General features: G+C 54.2%; 1 protein-coding gene across 9 annotated transcripts; it reads right to left on the reverse strand.

Annotated features, from left to right (window-relative positions):
* Positions 1-81: 81 nt before the first annotated feature.
* On the reverse strand, positions 82-22,551 carry MSI1 (musashi RNA binding protein 1). Of its 9 annotated transcripts, none has more exons than XM_077160009.1 (16): positions 22,465-22,551; positions 22,255-22,295; positions 21,599-21,680; positions 21,415-21,499; positions 18,403-18,444; positions 16,761-16,853; positions 16,361-16,465; positions 13,195-13,243; positions 12,009-12,091; positions 11,400-11,517; positions 8,562-8,642; positions 7,321-7,377; positions 4,493-4,561; positions 3,700-3,854; positions 3,184-3,246; positions 82-1,850 (listed from the first exon to the last, which is right to left on the reverse strand). In XM_077160009.1, exons 1-15 carry the CDS (start codon positions 22,521-22,523, stop codon positions 3,205-3,207), a joined length of 1,161 nt encoding a protein of 386 aa, XP_077016124.1. In that variant the 5' UTR covers positions 22,524-22,551; the 3' UTR covers positions 82-1,850; positions 3,184-3,204. The 9 variants fall into 9 exon arrangements, with proteins under 9 accessions (XP_077016124.1, XP_077016123.1, XP_077016128.1 ...); XM_077160008.1 differs by having other exon boundaries at positions 3,700-3,887; XM_077160013.1 differs by lacking the exon at positions 16,361-16,465.

Raw genomic sequence — 22,551 nt, forward strand, 5'->3', positions numbered from 1 at the left:
GGTAGGAAAACGGGGCATTCTGGGGACCCCTCAACCTGAACGCACGCAGAGACACAACACACTCACAGGCCCAGCACCGTTTTCAAATAATTTATTAGGAATTTAAAACTGAAAATAAAACCCGGAAAAAGAAGTTACAGATGTGGAGAGAAGAGACACCGGAGGGTGGTAACTTGCTGGCTTTGAAACACCATGTAACGTCTTTTTTTTAAACAAAACAAAACAAAACTCCCCAAACAAATCAGAAAACGGAATTCCTGGGCCCTGAGTCCACCTGTGGGCCCAGTGTGGGGGGAGGAGAGGGGCAAGGGGACGGGAGAAGAGGGAGAAGGCCAAGTCCCTTAGAACTCAGCTCAAACGTGTAGAAAATCAAAAATAAAAACCAATAAAATGCAGCTTCTCTTTTATTAGGAAACACTAAAAAAAAACAAAAACAAAAACAAAAACGAACAGCCGCGCAGACATCTCAGTAACAAAGATTATTGCTTTGTGTTCTCAGGGCTAATAGGTTTAAGCACCTCACACAGACAACTAACTCTCCAAAGGGGTGTTTGGGGCTGGGGATGTGGAAGGGGGGATGGGGAGCTTAGGCCCCCAGCCTCAGACCTGGGGGAGGGGGACAGAGAACAGGGAGGGCAGCGGATGGCCTCAGCCCTGCCACATCAGCCCTGCCACAGCCCACAGGGCTTCAGACCCTGAGCCTCTTTTTTCCTTTGAAGTGGGGGCTCTGGGGTGGGAGTTGCCAAGGGGCTCTGGCCATGGACCATCCTGGTGGGAAACTTCAGTGAGAGAATGTGGGGGTTCCCTGAGAAGCCCTTAGCTTTCCCCTGGGGTCCATCCCTCCCCCAAAGTGCCGCTCCATGCCCATGCATGGGGGGGCCTGGAGCAGAAGCCATGAAGGCCCAACCTGGGTAAGGGGCTGGGGCGGGGGAGGACTTTGGAGAGTTAATTTCTTTCCAGCAATGGCTCCAGTTGAGCCCTTCTCTTCTCTCGCCCCGACACTGGGTTTTCAGGGTGAGCAGGCCCAAGGCCTGGACCCCTAGGGCCTGAGAGAACGGGCCACGGCTGGGCCTGCAAGCTTACAGTAACGGGGTCTGAGGAGAGCACAGAAACCCGAGGGGCGGGGAGGGGCGGGAGACCCTCGCTGGGGGGGGGGGGAGACGACGCCCTCACCCCCAGGAGGTCTGAGAGAAGGGTGGGGGCTTCGCCTCACAGTATTTACATATGATACAGGACGGGGATGGTTCCAGGGGCCCCGCCTGGCCTATACCACCCTGCCCTCTTCTCCAGGAGGACACTTTGATCTCAGCTGGTGGGGGGCACCTGGCCCCTTGCCCCCTGCGGCCTGGGGCTTCACATTCACAAACCTAGAGATACTTTTAAAAGGGTTTCTCTTAAAAAAAAAAAAAAAAGGAAAGAAAAGGAGGGGAAATCAGAATTAAAAAATCAGGGTTGGGGCTGCAGCCTCTGCAGGCTCCCTCCGCCCACTCTAGCTATGCACAAATACAAAAGCCTTCTTGGGGGATCCTATGGGGGTGCAGCAGGGAGGGAGGGGCACAGACCCAAGAGGGGGAGAACCAGGGAGGGGACAACCGGCTAATTCAAAAATAAATAAAAGTGGGCGTGGGAAGGTGGGGGGCATGGGACAAGGGCGGAAGAAGGGGAGGTTAGTAGGGGGGCGAGACGATGGCAGGGGGCAGCAGGGCCAGGGCGGGGGCCCAGGGAGTTGGGGGCAGGCAGTAGCGGGCTCTGAGTCGCTGCGGGGGGGCAGAGGGTGGCGACTGCGGCTGAGGTGTCCCCGCCCCTCGGCTGGCTCACTCGTGGTCCTCAGTCGACTGCAGGTTGGGGCTCTGGGAACACAGCGGGGATGTTATGGGGGTGTCGCCCTGGCCCTACCTGGCCTCCCTCGGAAGCCCCCAGCATACTCGAGTCCTCACGCGCACGTTGTCCCTAGTTCCCTGCTAGAAGAGCAGTGCTCACTGCCTTTGCGTTTGCTTTTCCCTGTTTTGAAAGCCCTTTCCCCAGAAATTTTTTTTTTGCATGGGCAGGCTCTGGGAATCCAACCCGAGCCTCCGGCATGGCAGGTGAGAACTCTACCACTGAGCCACCGCCGTTCCCCAGGTTTTCAATGCCTGGATTTATTCCAATGTCAGCTTCTGGGAGATGCCTTCTTGGAACCCCATATCTAAGCAAGACACACACACCCCAACACACAGGCTATCTGAAGTGGTCTCTTTCATTCTTTTGATTCTTGTCTATAAAATGAGAGAAAGGCATATGGCTGATATGTTCACCCCCTCTTCCCTGGAATAGTGCCCAGTAATTGTGCAAATGAACGAACGTATGACCGAAATGTGACAGGTTCACAAAGTCCTTTCGCAACCCTCATCACACCCCATTTTTTGAGTATGCACAATATGTCTATATCTAGATCAACTATATTCTATTTTAATAGCTGTGTAATATTCCATTGCATGCACACACCCTGATTTATTTAACCGCTCTCTCTCTCTCTCTTTTTTTTTTTGCATAGGCAGGCTCTGGGAATTGAATCCAGGCCTCTGGCATGGCAGGTGGGTGAGAATTCTGCCACTGAGCCATGGTTGCACCACCCCATAACCACTCTTCTTTTGATGGTCATTTCGGTTATTTAAGGGTTTTTTTAAAATAAATGTCTAGAGGTGGAATTGTTGGGTCAATGGGCATGCTTGTTTCTGGATGCATACCACGAGGCCGCAAATTATCGAGCTAATTTGCTCTCCAATTTACATGCTGTTTTCCCTACACCCTCATCAACACTGGGCATTATCAATTTTAAAAAGTCATTGCCAGGGTGGGCCACAGTGGCTCAGCAGGTAAGAATGCTTGCCTGCCATGCCCGAGGACCCGGGTTCGATTCCCGGTGCCTGCCCATGTAGAAAAAAAAAACAAAAAAAAAAAGTCATTGCCAACTTGATAGGTGAAATGAGCTGTCCTATTGTTTGAATTTACACTTTTTTTTAATGGAGCAGGTTGAGGATCTTTTCACGTGTTTACTGACAATCTTGGGTATATCGATCTGGCTCCCCCATTGGACTGTGGGTTCCACAAGGGCAGGGACTGGGTCCATGTCCCAGACTGGACCATCCAGTACCAGCTTCCCGAGAACCACCCCTACCCAGAGGCCCCTCCTTGCCTCCTCACCTCCTGCCACTGTCCCCTGCTTCAGTGGTAGCCATTGGTGAAAGCTGTGGCGATCAAGGGGCCCTAGAAAGAAAATAATTTGACTCCTGGATTCCCTAGAGAAACCTCAGGGGTCCCCTCTCTCCCCCTCAGGAAAGCCGAGGTGAGAACAGACCCTTCTCTAGCCCTGCCCACACTGCCTTCACTACAGACCTAGTAAAAGGTTCTCCAGGGTAGGGCCTGGCAGTCTGCATATGAGTGCCCTAGTTGGAGGAAGAGGACCCCTCAGCTAGGATCTACCCTCCAAGTGGGCAAAGATGGTGTGTCTCATCCACGTGGAATCCTCAGTACCCACCTGATGCCTGGCACACAAAGGATGGCCATTAGGTGGCCCACTCTCCCCTCTTGGGGACGCTCTCTCTCTCCACCCATCAATCTTCTCCCTATGTCAGCACCTACAGACAGGCAAAGTCTCTCTTTCCCCCAAATCTGGGGGCTCTCAGGGTCGGGGGGAGGCCGCCAGGTGCAGCCACTCACCCCAAGGCTGTGGCCAAAGCCGGTGCTGGGGGCGGGGCTGGCGGCGCTGATGTAACTGCTGACCCCCGAGTCCTGGTTGGCCGCCCCGTAGAGCTCGGCCATGGGGCCCGGGCTGGTGGTGCCCAGGAAGCCCCCAGTGCGGCTGGGAGTCGAACCTGGAGGGGGAGCCATCGTCCAGGGGTGAGAGCCTAGCAACCCAGAAAGAAGATGGTGATAGCCCCGGCGCCCACTGCTGCCACGCGGCACCCCTCTCAGCCACCCCACCCACCCCACCCACCTCCCAGCAAGTCCTAGGCATCCACCCCTGGCCCAGGCCCCCACTGTCTCTTGTCTCCTTACTGCTCTCCCAGTCTCCCCTCTTGAGCCCCTTCGACCCCTTCCCCACCCTGCAGCTACAGTGCATTTTCTAGAGCCTGGTCTATGTCCTCCCAGTACATGGTTTCTCTTGCCTCCTCCTGCCCGCCCTCCCTCCTCCCACATGGCCTCAGAGTTCCTCAGGCTCTCACCTCCAACTCTGGAGTTAAGAGGCCCTTGCTTCTGGCAGCCTTCCCCAGAAGCCCCTGCCGTGGGCTCCTCTGCCCCTCTACCCACCATTCTCCTGTATGACAGCTTTTCAAATACCTGGCGCCCACCCCAGCCTGTAAACTCTGGAGGGCAGAGACCTCGCCAGCCTGTTCCTAGCTGGATCCCCAAATGCCGGCACATATTGGGTGCTTAGGTAACACTTGAGTGGCCGATTCCCCTCCTCTCCCTGCACCCCTCTCCCTCGCTTCCTGCAGCGCATGAGCCTCACCTGTCCCTCGAACCACAGCTGCCGCTGCCGCCGCCGCCGCCATTGGTCCATAGGCAGTGAGAGGAATGGCTGAAAGGGAAGGGAGGGGCACTTCAGTGTGGCTGGAGGTGGGGAGAGGTGGAAGAAGGAGGCCCCTATTCTCTGGGCAGAGCCCCTCCGGCCGTACCCCAGCTCAGAGGGATCAGTACAGCCCCAGAGGAAGAAAGGTAGAAAGAGCTACCTTGGGCCAGCATCCTGGCCCTGACCCACGGAATGGATGGAGAAAGCTCGGAGAGAGGAGCCCGCCCAGCAGCCGCTTAGCCTGGGTCTCCCGTGCACTCGCTGGGCACACACCAACAATCGGAGGCTCTTGGGGGGTGGGGGTGGGGCTTGCCTCACAGCAAGGGGGCTGCCCTGCCCTGATTCCCACCCAGAGGCGCGCCCACCTCTGAGCCGTTGCCACTGTTGCTCAGAGCTTACCCCTTCTCCAGACAGCGCTCTTGGCAAACAGGGGTCGCTTTGCCCAGAGGTGCTAGGGAGGTACCCCAGCGGCTGCAGCCCATGATTGACTGACACGGAGGTACAATAAGGCCCCTTGCCTCCAGGTGGGTACGATCCATACTCTAGAGCTCCCCAAGGGACCAGGCTGAGGCAGGACTTTGCTTAGCAACTTCTGCATCCCTGCGCCTCCTGCCCTCTCTCCTTCTGCAAGCGCACCTTCAGTAAGGTCCCCGTCTCGGGGCCTCCCTGATCACCCTGCCAGAAATGACCACTCCCTCCCCAAACTCCCCTTTTCTGTGATCCCCTCTTCAGAGACAAAGACCTTGTCTTGTACACAGTAGGTGTTTAATAAACATCTGCTGAAGGACTTACAGGCAGGGACTTTTGTTTAAATCCACCCCCTGGCTTGAGCCTGGAACTCCTTTTCCAGGCTACTGAGAGGTGAGCGCCCTCTACTGCCTGGCTCTGCCACTGCAGCCTCTGCCCAGACGAGGGGACTTCAAAGTTGCATCAGACAAACCCTCACCGGAACTCCAGTCTCCCACCCCTGAAGCGGAACTGGACGGGGGGCTAGAGACACCAGAAAAGGCCCCTGAAATTCCATGGCAAGGCCTATGGCCCTTGGGCTGGGAGTTTATAATCTAAGACCATATGGTCCCTGCACCCTCGAGGAGGCTTTCCTAAGATCTTCATACAACCAGCTCCTTCTCATTCAGAAACCACCTCCTCTGAGAAGCCTTCCTTGATCATCCTAGCTGAGGCAGCCCCGGCTCCAACCGTAAAGCCCTAGCACATCTCTCTGTTTTATTTTCCCCATGAAACCTCTCACCCTCTGAAAGCATCTTATTTACTTGTTTGTTAACTTGTTTATTGATTTCTCTCTCCTCTATATATCAGGTCCAAGGGACCTTGTCCACCTCAATCATTTCTGTGATTTCCAGAACCCACGACAGCATCTGGTGCAGAGTTGCTCAGCAAACAGTTGTTGAATATATGAGTGGAAGGAAACACCCAAGTTTCCTGAAGGCAGGAGGAAAGTTGTGACTGCCCAAGAATTGCTGAGTCTCGAACTCCCTCCCTCCCCTGCCAAGGCCCAAGATATCTGGAGGGGGGACATTTCTTTCCTCAGTTCTTCAAGGGTAGGGGCTGGGCTATGAGGTCTGGTTTTATTTTTTGCCCATTTAGACATTTCCCCAGAGCAAAGTCAGAGCAGCCAACCTGAGCAGGTGCTTTTCACAACTGTAAAGAAATACTCATTTGTATTGTTATGTAGGTGTCTCTCTCCAGGCGGCAAGTTCTCTGAGAACAGTGGTTGGTTCTATTTTCTTCTCCAGGACCTGGCAAGGTGTCCCACACACCAGTATGTCCTCAACACATATTTATTGAAAGAGTAGAAAGGACTCCCCAGTCTCACCCCCATTAGCTGGTCAAACTCTCACTCTGTTCAAGGTGAAGTTTCTTATCGCCTCCACCTCCAGGACTCTGCACCCCTTCTTCTTTACCCTGTTTCTTTTCTCCCTACCTCAATTTTTGGGGAAGAGAAACCCTGACCCCCCCTTGGAAGGAAGATCTCATCTAAGGCAAAACATACATGCTCACATCCTCCACAGGCCACCAGGTTGGGGGCTGAGAGTCTGAGAGTGGGGTGGGGGGAGAAGCAGATCGTAAACAGAGAAGCCCCTTGCAGTCTGCCTCATCTGCCCATGTACCCTCCCCTCGGACTCTGCCTTGCTCCCGGCTCCATTTGGCACACGTGAAAGTTCCAGCTGGAGAAATGGCACCAGATGGCCGGGCACCTTTGGCCCACATGCCCAGAGGTTGCAAATGGGCAGCCCTGGGGCTGGATTCAGCCTGCTCAGATTTTTTAAATTCTGGAAGTCGTTGCCAACATAGAAAAATAATTGAACATTTCATATTAAAGCAAGAGCCGGGTTACTGGCTTCTCTTGAAGAATGAGCTCTGAGAACATCGGGTCTGCCTCCCCTCTTGGCAAGGGTCAGTGGGACCTGAGCTGGCGCACGTCTGCTCCAGTTTTCTGAAGTCTACACTTGGCCCGCTTTGCTCTGACTTGGAGACCCTGGCTTGCACACTGGATCCCCAAGCCTAGCACACTACCTGGCACGCTGGAGACTCTAGATAAATATTTGCCAGGTAGATGAATAAGTGATTTCACCTCTATCTGCTGGGCCTGGCCCGAGGTCCCATCCTTAGGGACCACAGAGCTACAGAGGAGGGCTGCCGGGCAGGAGAAAAAAACGGTCCCGGCCAGCCTTCCCTGGGAAGGGCCCTAGGTCCCTTCTCTTTCTCCCCATGTGGCCTGTGAGGTGTACGAAATCCGAGCAACTGACCTGTAAGCTCGGGGAGGACTGGGGCGCTCGGGAGAGGGGTCCGCTCTACACGGAATTCTAAAATGAAACGTAAAACAGCTTAGGAGGAAGCACGGGAGGCCCCTTGGGCATGGCCCAGGGAGGACGGATGCACCCACAGGGACATGGGGTGGGGAGACAGGCCATGCACAGGACCCAGGAGCTGGGGAGGGGGGAGCACATGGTCCCCAGCAGTCCGGGGAGAGGGAGGAGACACAGAGAGGAGAGAGAGAGTATAGTGGGCAGGGTTGCCACCTATACCCAGGGCATGGGTCAATGCTAGAGCCAGTCCCCTTCGCTCTTAAAACGCTTAGAGTCGCACCAAAAACATCTCCCAGAATCCTTCTCTTCTTTTTCTGTGGGGAGCCATGGCCCTAGGCTCAGGTTCCTTTCCCAGCCCTGCCACTTCTTAGCTGAGTCTCCTTATCAGGACATTTTTTCTCTTTGAGCCTGTTTCCTCATCTACAAAATGAGGTTTAAAATGGTCTCCTCCATGAGGCTATGATGAGATTAAATATTCCATTGTATACAAAAGCAGGGGCCCAAGACACAGATGAGACAACTGCTCTGAGCCCCCTTCCAAGAAATAATACACAGACCTCCCCAAAAAAAGGCTTGCAAAATTTTTATATTTGATATTTCAAAGAAAACAACATTGAACAGGCATTATAGGAAAGTTCAGAACTTTGTTGGGCTCCCTGACATTTTATTTTAAAGTCTAGTATTATTTTTATTTTGAATTACAAATGGAGGTAGTGATCCTGGTGTTAAAACATTTCCCCTCCCCCCCTGCATTTTGGGTCTTAAAAGGTCTTATCTGGCCTTGAAAGAACTTAGCCTGGCACTTGATCATTGTAAACGTGGCCATAAACACACGTTCCATGTCAGCCCTCGGGAAGGTCCCCCCACCACAAGCCCGATGCCCTTTTTGGTGGAAGTGGCAACCCCAGATTGGGGTAGGGGGGAGAGAAAGGTAGGAGGCAGGCAGAGACCGACCTAGGAGAGAGCAGGGCCATGCAGTGCCACACTGGGAGCCCAGCTCCTAGGGAGGGGGGTGGGAGGTGTCTGGGGCGGGGGGAGCTGCTCCTTCCTCAGACATGCCCTTCCTTCCAAGCTTCCAGCAGGCAGAGCCCCGGCCATGCACCCCAGACACCGCCCTGAGGAAGTCAGACTGCCTGGGAACTGGGGACATGCTGGCAACAGGGGGACAAAGCAGGACTTACCGGGAAACTGATAGGTGTAGCCAGGGGCAAGGCCTGTGTAACTCCGGCTGGCGTAGGTTGTGGCTTGGAAACCTGGGTAACCTGGTGAGGGCAAAGGGTCCATGTCAGATGCCTCACCTAGGGCTTGGCCCCAGCTCCCTGGAGAAGGGTCTGAGCCACTCATTCCCCCTCTCCACCCTGAAGCAAGAAAATGTCAGCCACACTCATATTCCTTCCACGTGCCAAGTCCTGTATTAGCATAGCACACATTTTATCATCTCATCAAACCTCATTGGAAACCTGGGAGCCCTGTTTTACAGACAGGGAAACTGAGGCTCAGAAAGGTGATGCTTTTTGGCTGAGAAGAAACCAAACCTCTGATGATGGCATATGGAAACCCTTCACACTCTGGCTCCTTGCCTTCCTCTCTGCCCTCATCTCCTGCTCAGTTCCACTGGCCTCCTTGCGGTCCCTCAAATTCATCAGGCTCATTCCTACCCCAGGGCCTTGGCTCTTGCTGTCCCCTCTGCCTCGAACACTCGTCCCCTCCTGCCTGGAATGCTCCTGCCCCCCTGCCTAGAATGCTCGTCCCCCAGCTTTTGGCACAGCTGGGTCCTTCTCATTGTGTAGGTCTTGGCTCAAATGTCATCTGCTCAGAGAGGTCTGCTCACAGGAATCCGTCCTCCAGTTAGTTACAATCTCTCACTTCTCCTGGTCCTTCCCTTCATGGCGCTGATGATCACTGCCTGAATTTATCTCCTGATTCCTTTGAGTGCTTATTTTCTGCCTGCCCTGTCTCTTATTTAGGTATCTCTGGAACCAGCATGGTGCCTGCTATTTAGTGTGCATTTAATAAATAATTGCAGAGTTGAAAGAAAAATCAGTTTGTTGGGATTTAAATTCAGCTTTCACTGGCTCCAAGACTCTTGATCACCATTCTTCTTCTTTTTTTTAATTAGAAAAGTTGTGGGTTTACAGATCATGCATAAAATACAGGATCGCCATATACCACCTATTCTGAACACCTTGCATGGATGTAGAATATTTGTTACAATTGATAAAAGCACATTTTTATAACTGTACTATTAACAATAGTCTATGGTTTAATATAGGGCTAACTGTTTATGTTGGGCAGTTTCATAGATTTAAATTTTTTTTATTCTAAGCTCATATATACAACCTAATATTTCCCCTTATAACCACATTCAGATATTTATATATATATATATTTCAGTACTGTTAATTATATTCACAGTGTTGTGCTACCATCACTGCCATCCACCATTCTTGCTACTTTTTAAAGGTTTTCTTTTTTTCACCTTTTAAATGAGGGTGAAACCTGCTCATGAATCATCTCAAAAAAGGAAACTTCCTCAACATTCCAGATCAGAGGAAGCTAAAGACACACTAAATGGAAGATATGAAACCAACCTGGATCTTGTGCTGAAGGGCAAAAATATGCTATAAAACACGTTATTAGGTCAATTGCTAAAATTGGAAAATAGGCAGATTCGATTAAAAATTATACCAATATAAATTTATAAAGTTGATAACTGTCCTATGATTACATTGAAAAAAAATCCCTCATCTTAGGAAATGTACACGAAGTATTTAGGGGTAAAAGGTGTGTGACTGACCCTCGGATGGTTCAGGAAAGGTCACAACTGTGTGCCCATGTGTGTGTTTGCGTGCAGTTGCTCACACATACACATATATAAACACACACAGAGAGAAAAAATGATCAAGCCAATGGGGAAAATTCTTAACAGGTGAATCAAGGTAAAGAGTATATATGAATGCCCTTTATACTATTTTAGTTTTGCAACTCTTCGGAAAGTTTAAAATTATTTTTAGAGAAAAATTTTTTTTAAAAAAAGCATCAAGAGAAGATTGTGCCCATGGAGGGTACTCTCCTCCCCCACCTTTCCTATGATCCAAGTGCTGACTCCCCTCCCCCACACCTGGTATAAGAGATCTTTGTCCCCAGGGAATCCATAAACTTCCTAGGGGTCAAGCTCAGGTTTGTCATCCTTGGTCCTGGGCCAAAGTAATGAATGTGGAATCAATATCTGATCATCACAGGCTTCACCTGCTCCAGGGAGCCTTCACCTGATTGCTCAGGTGCCCCCTTAAGCCTCCCATAGCGTCCAATCACTCTGTGGTGGCATTACTCATTTACTCCTGTGTCTTGATGGTGAACCCCACAAGGGCCACTCAGAAGTACTCAATAAATACCAGTTGAGTGAATAAGAAGGGGCAGCCTTCTTCTTGCCTTCTCAAAGGCCACTGAGCCTTTGCAAATGTTGTTCCTCCTTCCTGGAACACTTTTCCCCTGCCCTGGCTCCTAATCATCCCACAGACTCAGTTGAAATCTAACTTCTTTTCTGACTTCCCCACGTCTGAGTCAGCCTTTTCTTCTGTGCTACCTTGACACCCTACACTTCTCCATCCTAAATCTATTTATCTTCTTACTTATTTGTCTTCCCCACCAGATGATAAAGCTCCAAGAAAAGTCATTGTTGTAGTTCCTGGCACTGTGCCTTGCATACAGTAGTTGCTCAATAAATATTTGCTGAATGGATGGATGGAAGAATGGACAAGAGAATGGATGGAAGGATCATGAAAGATGGAGCAGCGGAACCATTCTTCTGGTCATCAGCAGAGGGCAGCACACCCCAACCAAACCACCCCACTTGGGTCGGCCCCGCCAGACCTGAGATCCCTTGTCCTCGCTCCTGCCCAGTGACTCAGATGGGAGGGCAGACCACAGAGGAGATGTGGTGCCCACATGGACCCCAAAAGCAACCCCGGGAGTGGTTCCGGGCAGGAAGGAGCTGCTGGCGCGGGCCTGGCACGTACCCAGCATGCCGATGCCCAGCATGAAGGCATCCATCCCGTAGGGCATGACTCGGGACCTTCCCCGGGCCGAGCCCGTCGGCGACATCACCTCTTTGGGCTGAGCTTTCTTACATTCCACCTGCAAGGAAACCTGGCAGTCAGTCCCTCCCTCCTTTGGAAGGTCCCTTTGTTAGTAATTTCACAGCTACCACTGATGGAGCCTCACTATGTGTTATGCCCGACATAAACAGCTTGGCTTGCACTATTTCATCCAACGCTTACATTAACCATATGACAGCAGTGCACCCCCATTTTACAGATGAGAAAACTGAGGCCCAGAGAGGATACGTCATCAACCCAGTGACTAGACCTGTAAGCAATGGAGCCAGGATTTTAACCGGTGTCTCTCAGACTCCACAAACCAGGCTTTTTAACCACAATGTGACACTGCCTCCTTCTGCAGATTTCCAGGGGGTGGAGCAACAGGCTCTGCCCCTCTGCCTATGAGGACTCTGCCCAGCTCCAGAACCTCCAAGCTTCACTGCTGGCTCAGCCTGGGCACACACCACCCCCTACCCCCACCACCCCAGTCCCCCTCTGTCCCTCCACCCTAAGACAATCCCAACTCACCATTTTGTTGTTGATTTCATGGAAGTGGATTTCGCACACTTTCTCCACAATGTCCTCACTCTCAAATGTGACAAACCCGAAACCTAGAGAGAGGACAAGGGGCAGAGGCAGGCTCAGAACCAGGGTTCGTGGTCAAAACCCAGCCCCACATCATACCACCACTTGTCTCTTGGAGAGTTAATGAAAGATTTCTGCAAACAGTCTGGAAGCCTTGCAACTATCCACTGAGGCAGAGAAAACCAAGGCTCAGCAAAGTGAAGTGACTTGCCCAAGGTCACAAAGCAAGATTGAAAGTGGCAGAGCTGTGATGAGAATTATCCCAACATGTCTTTTTCTCTTTCTCAGGTGCTTTCCAAAGAGGGAAGAAAGAACACACACAAACACTTCTTAAAAACAGGCACAAGGGTGTACACACCCAAACATGCATGTGTATAAAGATACACATGGCATGTAAGCACACAGACACACCCCAAGTTATGTACACATCACACACACACTTGATGCTCAGAGTCCCCCCAACATGTGCACGGTTAGCCTGATACACCAGATAAACACAGATATTCAGACACCAACACCCTTGCACGCACAAATATAAACAAACACACACAGCACATGCCCCACTTCCAGAAAAGGCTAAAAGTCCCAAAGCCCTGAAGCAACTGAAGCAACAACCCCGCCTCCTCTGGGTGTGCCCCAGGGACTGGAATGGGATTTTTCAGAAGGCAAGGCCCTTGGGAGGAAAACAACCTGGCAGGGCACACACTGTGGCCCAGAAGCTCCCAGGTTCAGGGACAAGGGGAGGGGGTAGAGCAGACTGCCTGGGGCTATGGAGTCAGCCTGACCCTAGGGCAGTCTGCACTAAATTCTGGTGACTAGGGACAAGGTAAAGCCCCCGCAGACACCAGAAGAGGGTGGATACTGGGCTGGGCGTGGGGGGTGGAAGGCTCAATTGAGGGGGAAGGGGGGCAGCTCCTCTGCTCCTCTCGGATGTCTGCAACTCGGCAAGTTTCTAGCACAGGAAACGGGCGGGACAAAAGCCTTCTGTAAGGCCAGGCCCGGGAGAGCATGCAGATCCTCAGGGATAGGATGTCAGGAGGCAAGATGAAAGGGCAGCTGTGACCTGCAGCCCCCTGGCTGACCACTGGCCCCCGGGCCCAGCCTGGAAGGGGGAAGGGGCCATACTCACCTCTGTGCCGGTTGGTGGTTTTGTCAAACATCAGCATGGCATCATCTACCTGAAACAGAGCCTTCCATGGAGGAGCCACCAGATGCAAGGGGACCCTGTCGCAACTCAGGGGCAGTGGCTCCCACACCCACTCCCTTTGAGTCCAGTCCAGGCTTTACCCTAAGCCTGCTCCCTGCTCAGGAGCCATCCTTCGGCCACCCCACTGGATGCCAGGGTGCCCTGCATTCAACCACCAGCTTCTCAATGGACCAGCCTCCATTCATTAAGCTCCTACATGTGCCTGGCACTTTGCCTCAGATGCTTTACAAACATATTCTCCCGACATTCCCTGCATGGTAAGAACTCCAATTTGTAGATAAAGGAAATGAGCTCAGAGAGGTAATGTCGCTTGCCCAAGGTCACACAGCAAGTCCTAGACCAAACTAGGGAGAAGGAGGTACAGAACAGGTGTTAAAGGAGGAACAATGGGAACAGGATATGAGAGATGGGAAGCAAAAGGCCAGGCAGACAGCAGCCGCTCCAGCCAGGCTCAACTCTCCTCTCCCAACACAGATCTTTTCCTCTAATTGAGGTTTCCTTGTGCTAGAGGCTGTAATTAAAGCAAGTCGAGTTCAGCGCCTGGGCTGCTTGCCTCCCACTAAATGGGGGAGGAGAAAGGGGCCAAGAAAGGGGGAGGATCTACCTTAGCCACCCTCTCTTGGACCCTGGTGTTTCCTCCCTGCTACTGCCTCAAGGCATCCCCTTGAACATACAGACGGTGGAAGATCTCACAGTTAAAGACCTCAACTTCTCTCTCGCAGTCCCACCTGCTTCTCTGCCTTCACATGGGTGCCTCCTCCTTGCCTGCTTAATTCTTCCACCGATGTCAGATATCCCTTGGAGTTAAACGAAGGTCTAAAGCACCCAAAGGATAAAGGAAAGCTTTCTGGGACCATGGGGCACAGACTCTTCTTCCTCCACTCTCTTCCTTCTCTTTCCAGGTCCTGTCTGCTCTATAAGAGGGCTTCCCTGCCTCATTAAAGTAGAAAGGGAAGAACTTGAACTCAGGCACCACACTTCACTCAGCCTCCAGCTCCCACTGGGAGAACCAGGACCCCACTGAGTCAGGAGGCAGCTGGGTCCCTGGAGAATCACAGAAGGAAATGACATGTCTCTCTCCAAGGGGCTTCCTCTTCCAGGAACTTGCAGCAGAGGGCCAGCCTCACCCCTATCCCTACAGATCCATTCTGACCCCAAATCAACTAGATAGTCCATACTGGGTAGACATTCCAGGCTCAGCACATCTTCCTCTCCTCTTCACTTTACTGATGGAAAACAGAAATCAGGAAAGGAGGTTTGTGTAAAAAGCACAGGCTTTGAGTAGGACAGCTCTGAGTTGGAGTCCTGGATCCTCCATTTGCAGGTTGGGTAACCTTGGGCAAGTGGGTTTAGGTCTCAATGACTTCAGTCTCTTATCTGTAAACTGGACATAAGTGTCTACCTCATAGGGAGGAGTTAAATGAGGTAGAGCATGTAATGCTCTTAACTCACAGTTCTGGGGATGTAGTAAGCACGCAATAAACAGTGGCCAATATTATTACTTTTATTATGGAGATACTTGCCAGTAGTCACGTGGGGGATAGTGGCCAAGCTAAGAGCAGCCAAAAAACGCTGGCTTTACAGGTTCTGCAAGGGCAGCGCTTATGTAAATGACCACCCTGCCAGGGAGCACCTTGACAGGTAAGAGGTGCCCGATAACCATTTGCTGAATGAGTGAATGAACAAATGGGCGCAGGGACGCACCAGCCACGTCCTCCTGCCTAATGCTGCTGGTGTGAGTTCCTGCCTGACCCACAAAGTGATTCAGCCCACATACGCCGACCTGCCGGCCTTCCTCCCCACAGCCTTCCAATTCCACTGTCCCTCGCCCCTGAGACCTTCAACCTGGGCCTTGGGATGGCGAGGCTGAGGCCAGGGCAGGGGCGTGAGGAAAGTGGTCTGGGGTCCAGGGTTCCCCTACCGTATCCCCTCCCTGAGGCCAGCTGAGGGGAGGGAGGCTCGCCGCCCAGTGTCCTTAATAGGCTTTGGTCTCCATGGGAACCCGGGGCAGGGGGGCTCGGGTGGCGGGGGAGGGGAGGCGGCCCAGGCCTGCTGACCAGTGGGAGCCGCCAAGTTCGGCAGTGGCTAAGCCTGAGTGGCAGCCATGGCGGCTGACCATTGTTCCCCTCCTCAACGGCGGCCCCTCGATCCGGGCGAGGGTTGGGGAGGGGGGTCCCGCCGCGGGGCCCTTGGCATTCCCGGCTGTCCCCCTTGCTCCCTGGCAGTCTATTCTCCAGTTCCCCCTGGCCTCCCCGGGCCGGTTTCACATGCCAACGCCGATTTAGGCCCGAACAAAAGACGCGGCCGCTGACGGCTTCTCCTGGGGCCCGGTTGCCTTGGCAACGCCGGCCCCGGGGGCAGGCGGCCTCCAATCACAGCTGCTGGATCAGATTAGTGCGAGCTCTAATGCTCGGCGCTCAGACACAAAGACACCCCGCCGGAGCCGAGCGGGGCCTGCTGCTTCCCAAGAGCCGCCTTCCCTCTGGGGCCCAGGCCCGGCCCCGGCCTGCCCTGCGTCCTGCACCCTGGTCCCCACGCCCCCGAAGCACCCAAGCATCTGCTGGCCAGCCAGGGGGACCCCCATCCCCTCCCCTTCTACCCTAAAGACAGGAGACAGGGAAACCATCTAGAACCCTGCTCACATCCCACTGCCCAAGCCCTGCTCCCCTTTGCCGTCTTCCTGACCGGGAACTGAAAATGCCTTGGTGGGAAAGGAGAGACCCAGCCTCTTAGCACCTCTCACATTAGAGAGACGAGGGACCCCAGCCTGAAGTCAAGAAGTTTCCTTTCATTCTCAGACTTCTAACTTGGGCCTCTCTGCTTTCTCCCATGGGTCCTGGAAGTTCATACTGCTCACCTTTCTGGGGATACCCTGTCATCTGGTTTCACACATTCTACGTCTTCATCACCTAAGTGGCCCAGAATTAAAGCTGAGTCAATCCTGGGCCTGATTCGGAATTTGCGGTGCTCACTTCAGTTCCCCTTTAGCTCAGGGGCCAATGCCACCCCCAGCCCCTACTCCAAGGCCCCACCTGTGTAGGTAGGGTGCAACTGGGAGTCATATTTATTGCCTCCTTATCATCCTCACCAGGAAGGGTGGGGGAAGGTGCAACTGCCTGTGGCCTGGACAGGTGCAAACTCCCAGGAGGCCAGGGGGTGACTGGAATGAGCTGGCTACAGGAGCACAGCCTCCCTAGGGATAATGAAGATAAGCAAGAGAGAAAAACACAGGTGAAGGGCGACAACAGGACAGCTAGTGTGTGACTTCCTCTCCCAGGGATGTGTCCAGAGTCTGAGGCCCATAGACAAGCAGGGAGCCCGGACAGTAGGTTGGCCTGGCCTCACCCCCAGAAGGACCCACCCCACCCTTTTCATCTTTTGCAGGACTTGAAATGACTAGCTGGACCCTGCTTGCTGCCGACCAACTCTCCAGGGCTTGCTCAGCCCCAGGGAGCACCCCCAGCAAACAGCCCCCAGCTTAGACCAACCTTTCCAAACTGCTCAAAATATTGCTTCACATCCTCCACTGTGGTGTTTACCGACAGCCCCCCCACAAAGATCTTCTTCGTTCGAGTCACCATCTGTTAGGGGGAGGGAATGAGAGAGTGGGCATCTGAGTCCTCTGGCCTACCACCACCAGCAGGGGCTCGAGTTCCCCTGCCAGGACGCCAGCTGACAAGCTCTCTGTGGCCCCAGCTCTTAAAAGGAACCCCCCCCCAAGTTCCCCCTCAGACCCCCTCCCTTTAGGCCTGTCATGGGCAGCTGTGCACCCCACGTCCCGGCTGGCTCGAATTTGCCACCCTCCCTGGGGTCTGTGTCCAGAAAATGCCTTCCTTAAAGACTAGTCTGGGGAAGGGGCATCAGTGACCCAGACCCACAGGCTAACCCGAAGACCCCTGGGAGAGACCAAAACCCATACAGGGTCTCTCTCAACTCCACACCAACATTTTCCTCATCAACCTTCTCCCAGCCAAACCTCTGGCAGCCCCGTGGCCCCAGCCCTGTTTTAGGAAGAACACATGGTTCTAATTACTCCAGGAGCGCATGGCTAATCCGCGGCAATTCCCAACCCCATCCTAACACTAAAGCACCTTCTGTCACCAAACTGCTTAATGGAATTAACCCAGTTCCGAGCATGTGCTCCCTGGTGCGGCTTCCTTGGAATACCTGTTCCATAATTGCTTTCAGGTCCACTGCTGGACCCCTTCCAGAGATGCCCCTTTCCTGTCTCCTAAAACTTGTCCCTCTCCTTTCCCTGTGGCAGTAGTGGCTCAGAATCTTAAGGCAACAAAGCTCCCACCAAATCCTTTACAAAGAGGGAAACCGAGGTCTCCTGGAGAGGGACCTAGTCCTGGGACACACGACAAGTCAGTAAACGCTGGGGTCCTGGTTTCCTGTAGTGTAATCAGCCTTCCCTCCCACCCCCCGGGTTTAACCACATAAAAATTAAGGTCTGGCTGGCTGCCCCTGAGGCCTGGAATAGAATCTTAGGATCCCGAACCTCAACCCAAAGTTCTGAATGTTATGTAGCTCTACTGCACAGAAACCCATTTTCTGTATTACCCTGCCCCTCTTCCCAGAAAAATTCACCAGAGCATCTGGGAGGGCAGCCAAAGCCACCTGAGCTGAAACATAACAGGTGATGGGGTATCCAGGGCCTGGTGAAAGGTGAGGTTCAGTGCCAGCCTCCTAGAGTCCTTCCTCTTCCTCATGCCCAGAGCTAGGAGGGTGACAGGGGCAGGGCTGGTGGCATCGGAGGTAGCTCCCGGCCTTACTCTAATTCAGTCTCTGGGGGTAAGTCTGTCCTGAGTTTGGACCCCAGAGCTACTGGACACAGAGGCTGTTATCTATGGGTTCAGAATTAGACACAGGATCCAAACTGTACAGGCTTCAAATACAGGACAACGAATGTCCTAAGGGGGTCCCTCCTTATCCCAACAATGCACAGCCCCCTCCCCCCAATTTAGAGAACAAGGACATCAAGAATCCCTATCTTCCCACTCCAGATCATTCCAAAAATATTCCAAATAGGGCTTCCAGCAGCATTTTCCACAGAAGGGAATGCTGGGAAAATCACTGCCCTGAGTTGCCCACGGTAACGGAGCCCCTCCCAGACACAGACACACCTACCTTAGGCTGTGCTCGCCGGGGAAAGGCCACCTTGGGGTCGATCTGAAAGAGAATGGAGAGGTGGGAGGGGCCTTGGCCATCACGCTTCAGGTCACACAGCCTTCAACCCTGAGGACCTCTCTCCCAGGACACAGAGCTGACAGGACCTGCCGTGAGACCACAATGGCCTCTCGTGGGAAAGGGTCATGGTTAAGCATTTCCGCGCCAGAATCAGACTGCCTGGATTTGAATCCCAACCGTACTATTTCCTAACGGAGAGACCTTGAGCAAGTGACTTAACCTCTCTGAGCCTCAGGTCTAAGCTCACCTGCAAAATGGACAAATAAAAACATCTGCGTCAAGAGGGATTATTTGAAAAAAGAAAAAAATTGCAAACAAAGCACTTTCTGTGGCATCCGGCTCACAGCAAGAGCTCAGAAAAATGTAAGCAAAGGCTTATTCCTTAAAGGACCAGGTATATGGGGCGTCCTCCCATCTGACTTCACATAGGTACCTGCCTAGGTGAGGCATGCAATTCAGACTTAGGAAGCCTTGCAAATGGAAATACTCTTTGGCTTTAAAGAGGCTGCAAGATAAGAATTCATAGCCACCAGGAATAGATTCCATTCTGTTTCCAAATACTACCCACATCGAATAGCCTTCCATGACGCTGCAAGCAAACAGCTCCTGATAATGCAGCTAGGCTTGGTGATGTGAAAGGGCATGGGACTTGGAGTCAGAGACACCAGACCCCTTGCCAAGCCTGTGATCTTGGTACCTCGCTTGACCCATTTGGGCCTCAGTTCCCTCATCTGTAAAATGGGAACAAATACACTTGCTTTTCCCAGGGGCAGCTGTGGGGAAGCATATGAGATAACACCGGTGAAAGCAGCCCTTTGTGAACTGCCCTTCGCTGCACAAACAAAGGTGCTATTACCAGCAGGCCACCTTTGCCCTGGCTGTGAACAACCAGAGGGGAAAATCCAGACGCGCCTGGCTCCTGGGAACAGGAGAAGAGTTTACTTTAGAGAATCCTTGTTGCTGTTGGTTTTGGATACCCCTGAGTACTACGATACCCTACTGACATGCAGTAAAACTCAGAGCATAAATAAGACACTGTTTTCAAAGTGGGACCAGTGAGGCTGGGTTATTCCAGAGTTACTTGCTACCCACATGGGTGGACATCATCTGGGAGTTCACCAGCCAATCGCATGGAGGATCTATCTTTTCCCAAAGTTCCTTCTGTTCAAAACTCAGCCTCGATCTAGGGAACTGGTTCTGGCTCCATTCCCTGCCTGAAAGGCACAAACTTGCCTCGTACATGCTCCCCCGTTGGAATCCACACACAGAGAGGGAACCTCCAAAATCCATGCCGGGACAATTTCTCCTCTCCCTGAAAGTCCAAACAGGCTCCAGAGAAAATCACAGCTGCCCACTTCTCCCTGACCGAAATTGTGATTTTGGACCTCTCCGAACGTTTTCATCCTATTTCTCCCAGAAGTAACATCAAACAGACACCCCCCCCCCAGCCCCCTCGCATAGAACCCTGGATGGGGTGCTCCAGTAGAGATGGTACCCAAGACCCACAGGCACCGGATCCCTGAAACACCCCACCTCCACTCTGACTCACAGCTGGCAACATAAATAAACTCAACAAGTAAATAAAAGGTGAAAGTCAGAACCCAAAATAGACTCCCGCAGTAAGCCTCCCTCCCGCCCCCTTCCCCAGGCCAGAGGAGGCCAAATGCAGACAAAGCCCTTATCCCCTTTTCGAATCTTCTAAGGAAGCCCACCTCGCCCTCCTTTCTCCCTTCTCAGTCTTCCCCTTTATCAGTCTTCCACTCCTCTGACCCCCTGCTCCAGCCCCTAAACCTCAGCTTCCTGAGCACTGCAGAAGCCATCAGTGCATTCTGAGGACAGGGGATGGTAGAGGAACAGGCAGCTTGATGACAGATAATCACCCAAAACAATAGGCCACTGTCTCTCCATTCCCAGCTTGGGTCACTCAGGCTGCGCCAGGAAGGTCCTTTCAGGGCCGGCGAAGTTGAATCCTGGCCTCATTTACTCATTACTGGGAGCAGGAGTGGGAGCCACTGGGCAGAGATAACAGGAGCAGGGGACAGGCGGTAATTTAACAAATTCTTGGGCACAACCAGCTATTGTTGCAGGTAAACAGGAGCCGGTGACCCAAGCATGGAGGCCCGGCGGTGGGGGGGAGCCGGGGGAGTGTGGAGAGAGGAGAGCAGACTGTACCCTTTCCCTGGCAGCCAGACATCCTCATCACAGCAGTAACCCCTCCTCTGACTCTCTTCTTTCCCCTCTTCCCTCCAGTGGGCCTCGACCAGCGCCCCCTGCAGGGCCCAAGACACCAGGGAGCAGTGGGACAACCACAAAATGTTCCAGGAGTTTGGATGCCAAACAAGCAGCTTCTCCCTGAGGTCTAGTCCTCAGAAGGGGTCCATGAGGGCTGCGTCCCGGCAAGCTAGCACCCTGCTCACACATCCCCTTCCTGGGCAAAGCAGATGAGTGTCTCCCACACAAAGCTCATTGACTGAAAGTGAGGGGAAGAAGCAAGGGGATTCAGGGATGCCTTGCCACTGGTTTGGAATGGGGTGGTGGTGCAGGGCCAAATACTATTAGAGTTGGAGAGAAGCCACCGGATGGGTCAACTACAGCCCTGAGTCACCCAATCTGGGCTAAAGGAGGGACCTAGCCCCACCCCAAGCTCCAAGGTAAGATTTACAGGGTCGGACAGGAGCTGCCTCTTCCTTCACCAGTACTGGGGATAAGAGTGTGTATGTGCGTGTGTGGGTGTGTGTGGGGGGTAACATCGCGTCGCAGGCTGTGAGATTTTTCGCCTCCCTGTCCCCTCAACTCTAGCGACAAAGTTTCAGAGGCCGGCAACCCTCCTGTTCCGTAAAGTCCCTCCTTCCTCAAGGATCCCTTCCAACTGTCCCCCTGGGGAGAGCCCTGACCCTCTCCTCCGGCAGCCTCCCTCTCCCCAAGGACCCCCAAGCCCCGAGGGCCACTCACTGTTTTGGAGTCGAGCTCGTGCCGCGATTGCGCCAGCACTTTATCCACCCCCGCCTGGTCCATGAAAGTGACGAAGCCGAAACCCCTGCGCGCCGTGGTGAGGGAGAGGCAGATGGTTACAAGGCAGTGAGTGGCTGGTGGAGGGGGGCGAGCCCGGCGCAGAAGGAGGGGGTGAGGGGCTCACCTGGATCTCTTGGTCAGGGGGTCCCGCATCACCAGACACTCCTTCACCTCCCCGAACTGGCCGAAGTATTCGCGCAGCCCTTCTGTAACCACACACCCGCCTTCGGACCAGCCCGGGCCCAGCGCCCTCCCCCCCCCCACCTCCCCCGTCCTTTGCCCCCGGTGACCCCGGCGCGGCCCGACCGCCCCCGCGCCAAGCTGCCCGCGCGCTCTCCACCACCTCCCGCCCCTGCCCTCGCCCGGCTCCCGTGGAGCCTCCTGGCGTCCACCGGGGCCCCGGGAAGCCGAGGGCCGAGCTGGGCTGGAGGGGGGACGGCTCCGGCCGGGTTCCCGCCGCTCCGGGAGCCGCCTCACAAAAGTTTGAGCCGCAGGTGCGAGCGGAGTTGGCGCTGCCGCCGGCGGGTCCCGGGGGCCCGGCCCACCCCCACGATGGCCCCTGAACCCCTCATCTGCTCCGCTCCACCCGCTGGGCCGTGTCGTGCACGCAGACGGCCCTGCGCTCTCGGGGTCCCCGGGCGGGGCGCGAAAGAGGGCGCGGGGGCGCCCGGGGTCAGCAGGGCGCAGGGTCGGGCTGGGCTGTCCGGTTCCGGGGCGCCGGGGTGGGGGGGGGGTTCGGGATGCCCTGCCGGGCCGGTGGGCGCTCCCGGGCTCGCTCACCCTGCGTAGTCTGCCAACTGAGTCCCCCGATGAACATCTTGCTGCGGGAGGAGGAGAGACACAAAGGGCCCGCGTGAGCGCCGGGCGCCAGGGCGCAGGGGGCGCGGGCTCGGGCCCCAGGGAGGCCCGGCCCGACCCGGATCGGCCATGTTGGCGGGGCCGGGGCGGGCGCGGGCCGGGCAGGCCGGGCCGGGCCGGGCCGGGCCGTACCAGGGGTCGTGCGGCGAGTCCGGGGAGGCGAGGCCGGGCTGGGGCGCGTCAGTCTCCATCGGGAGCCGCGGGCGGCGCGGGCAGCGG

This window comes from Tamandua tetradactyla, chromosome 5 (assembly GCF_023851605.1).
Source record: "Tamandua tetradactyla isolate mTamTet1 chromosome 5, mTamTet1.pri, whole genome shotgun sequence".
NCBI classification, from domain to species: Eukaryota; Metazoa; Chordata; class Mammalia; order Pilosa; family Myrmecophagidae; genus Tamandua; species Tamandua tetradactyla.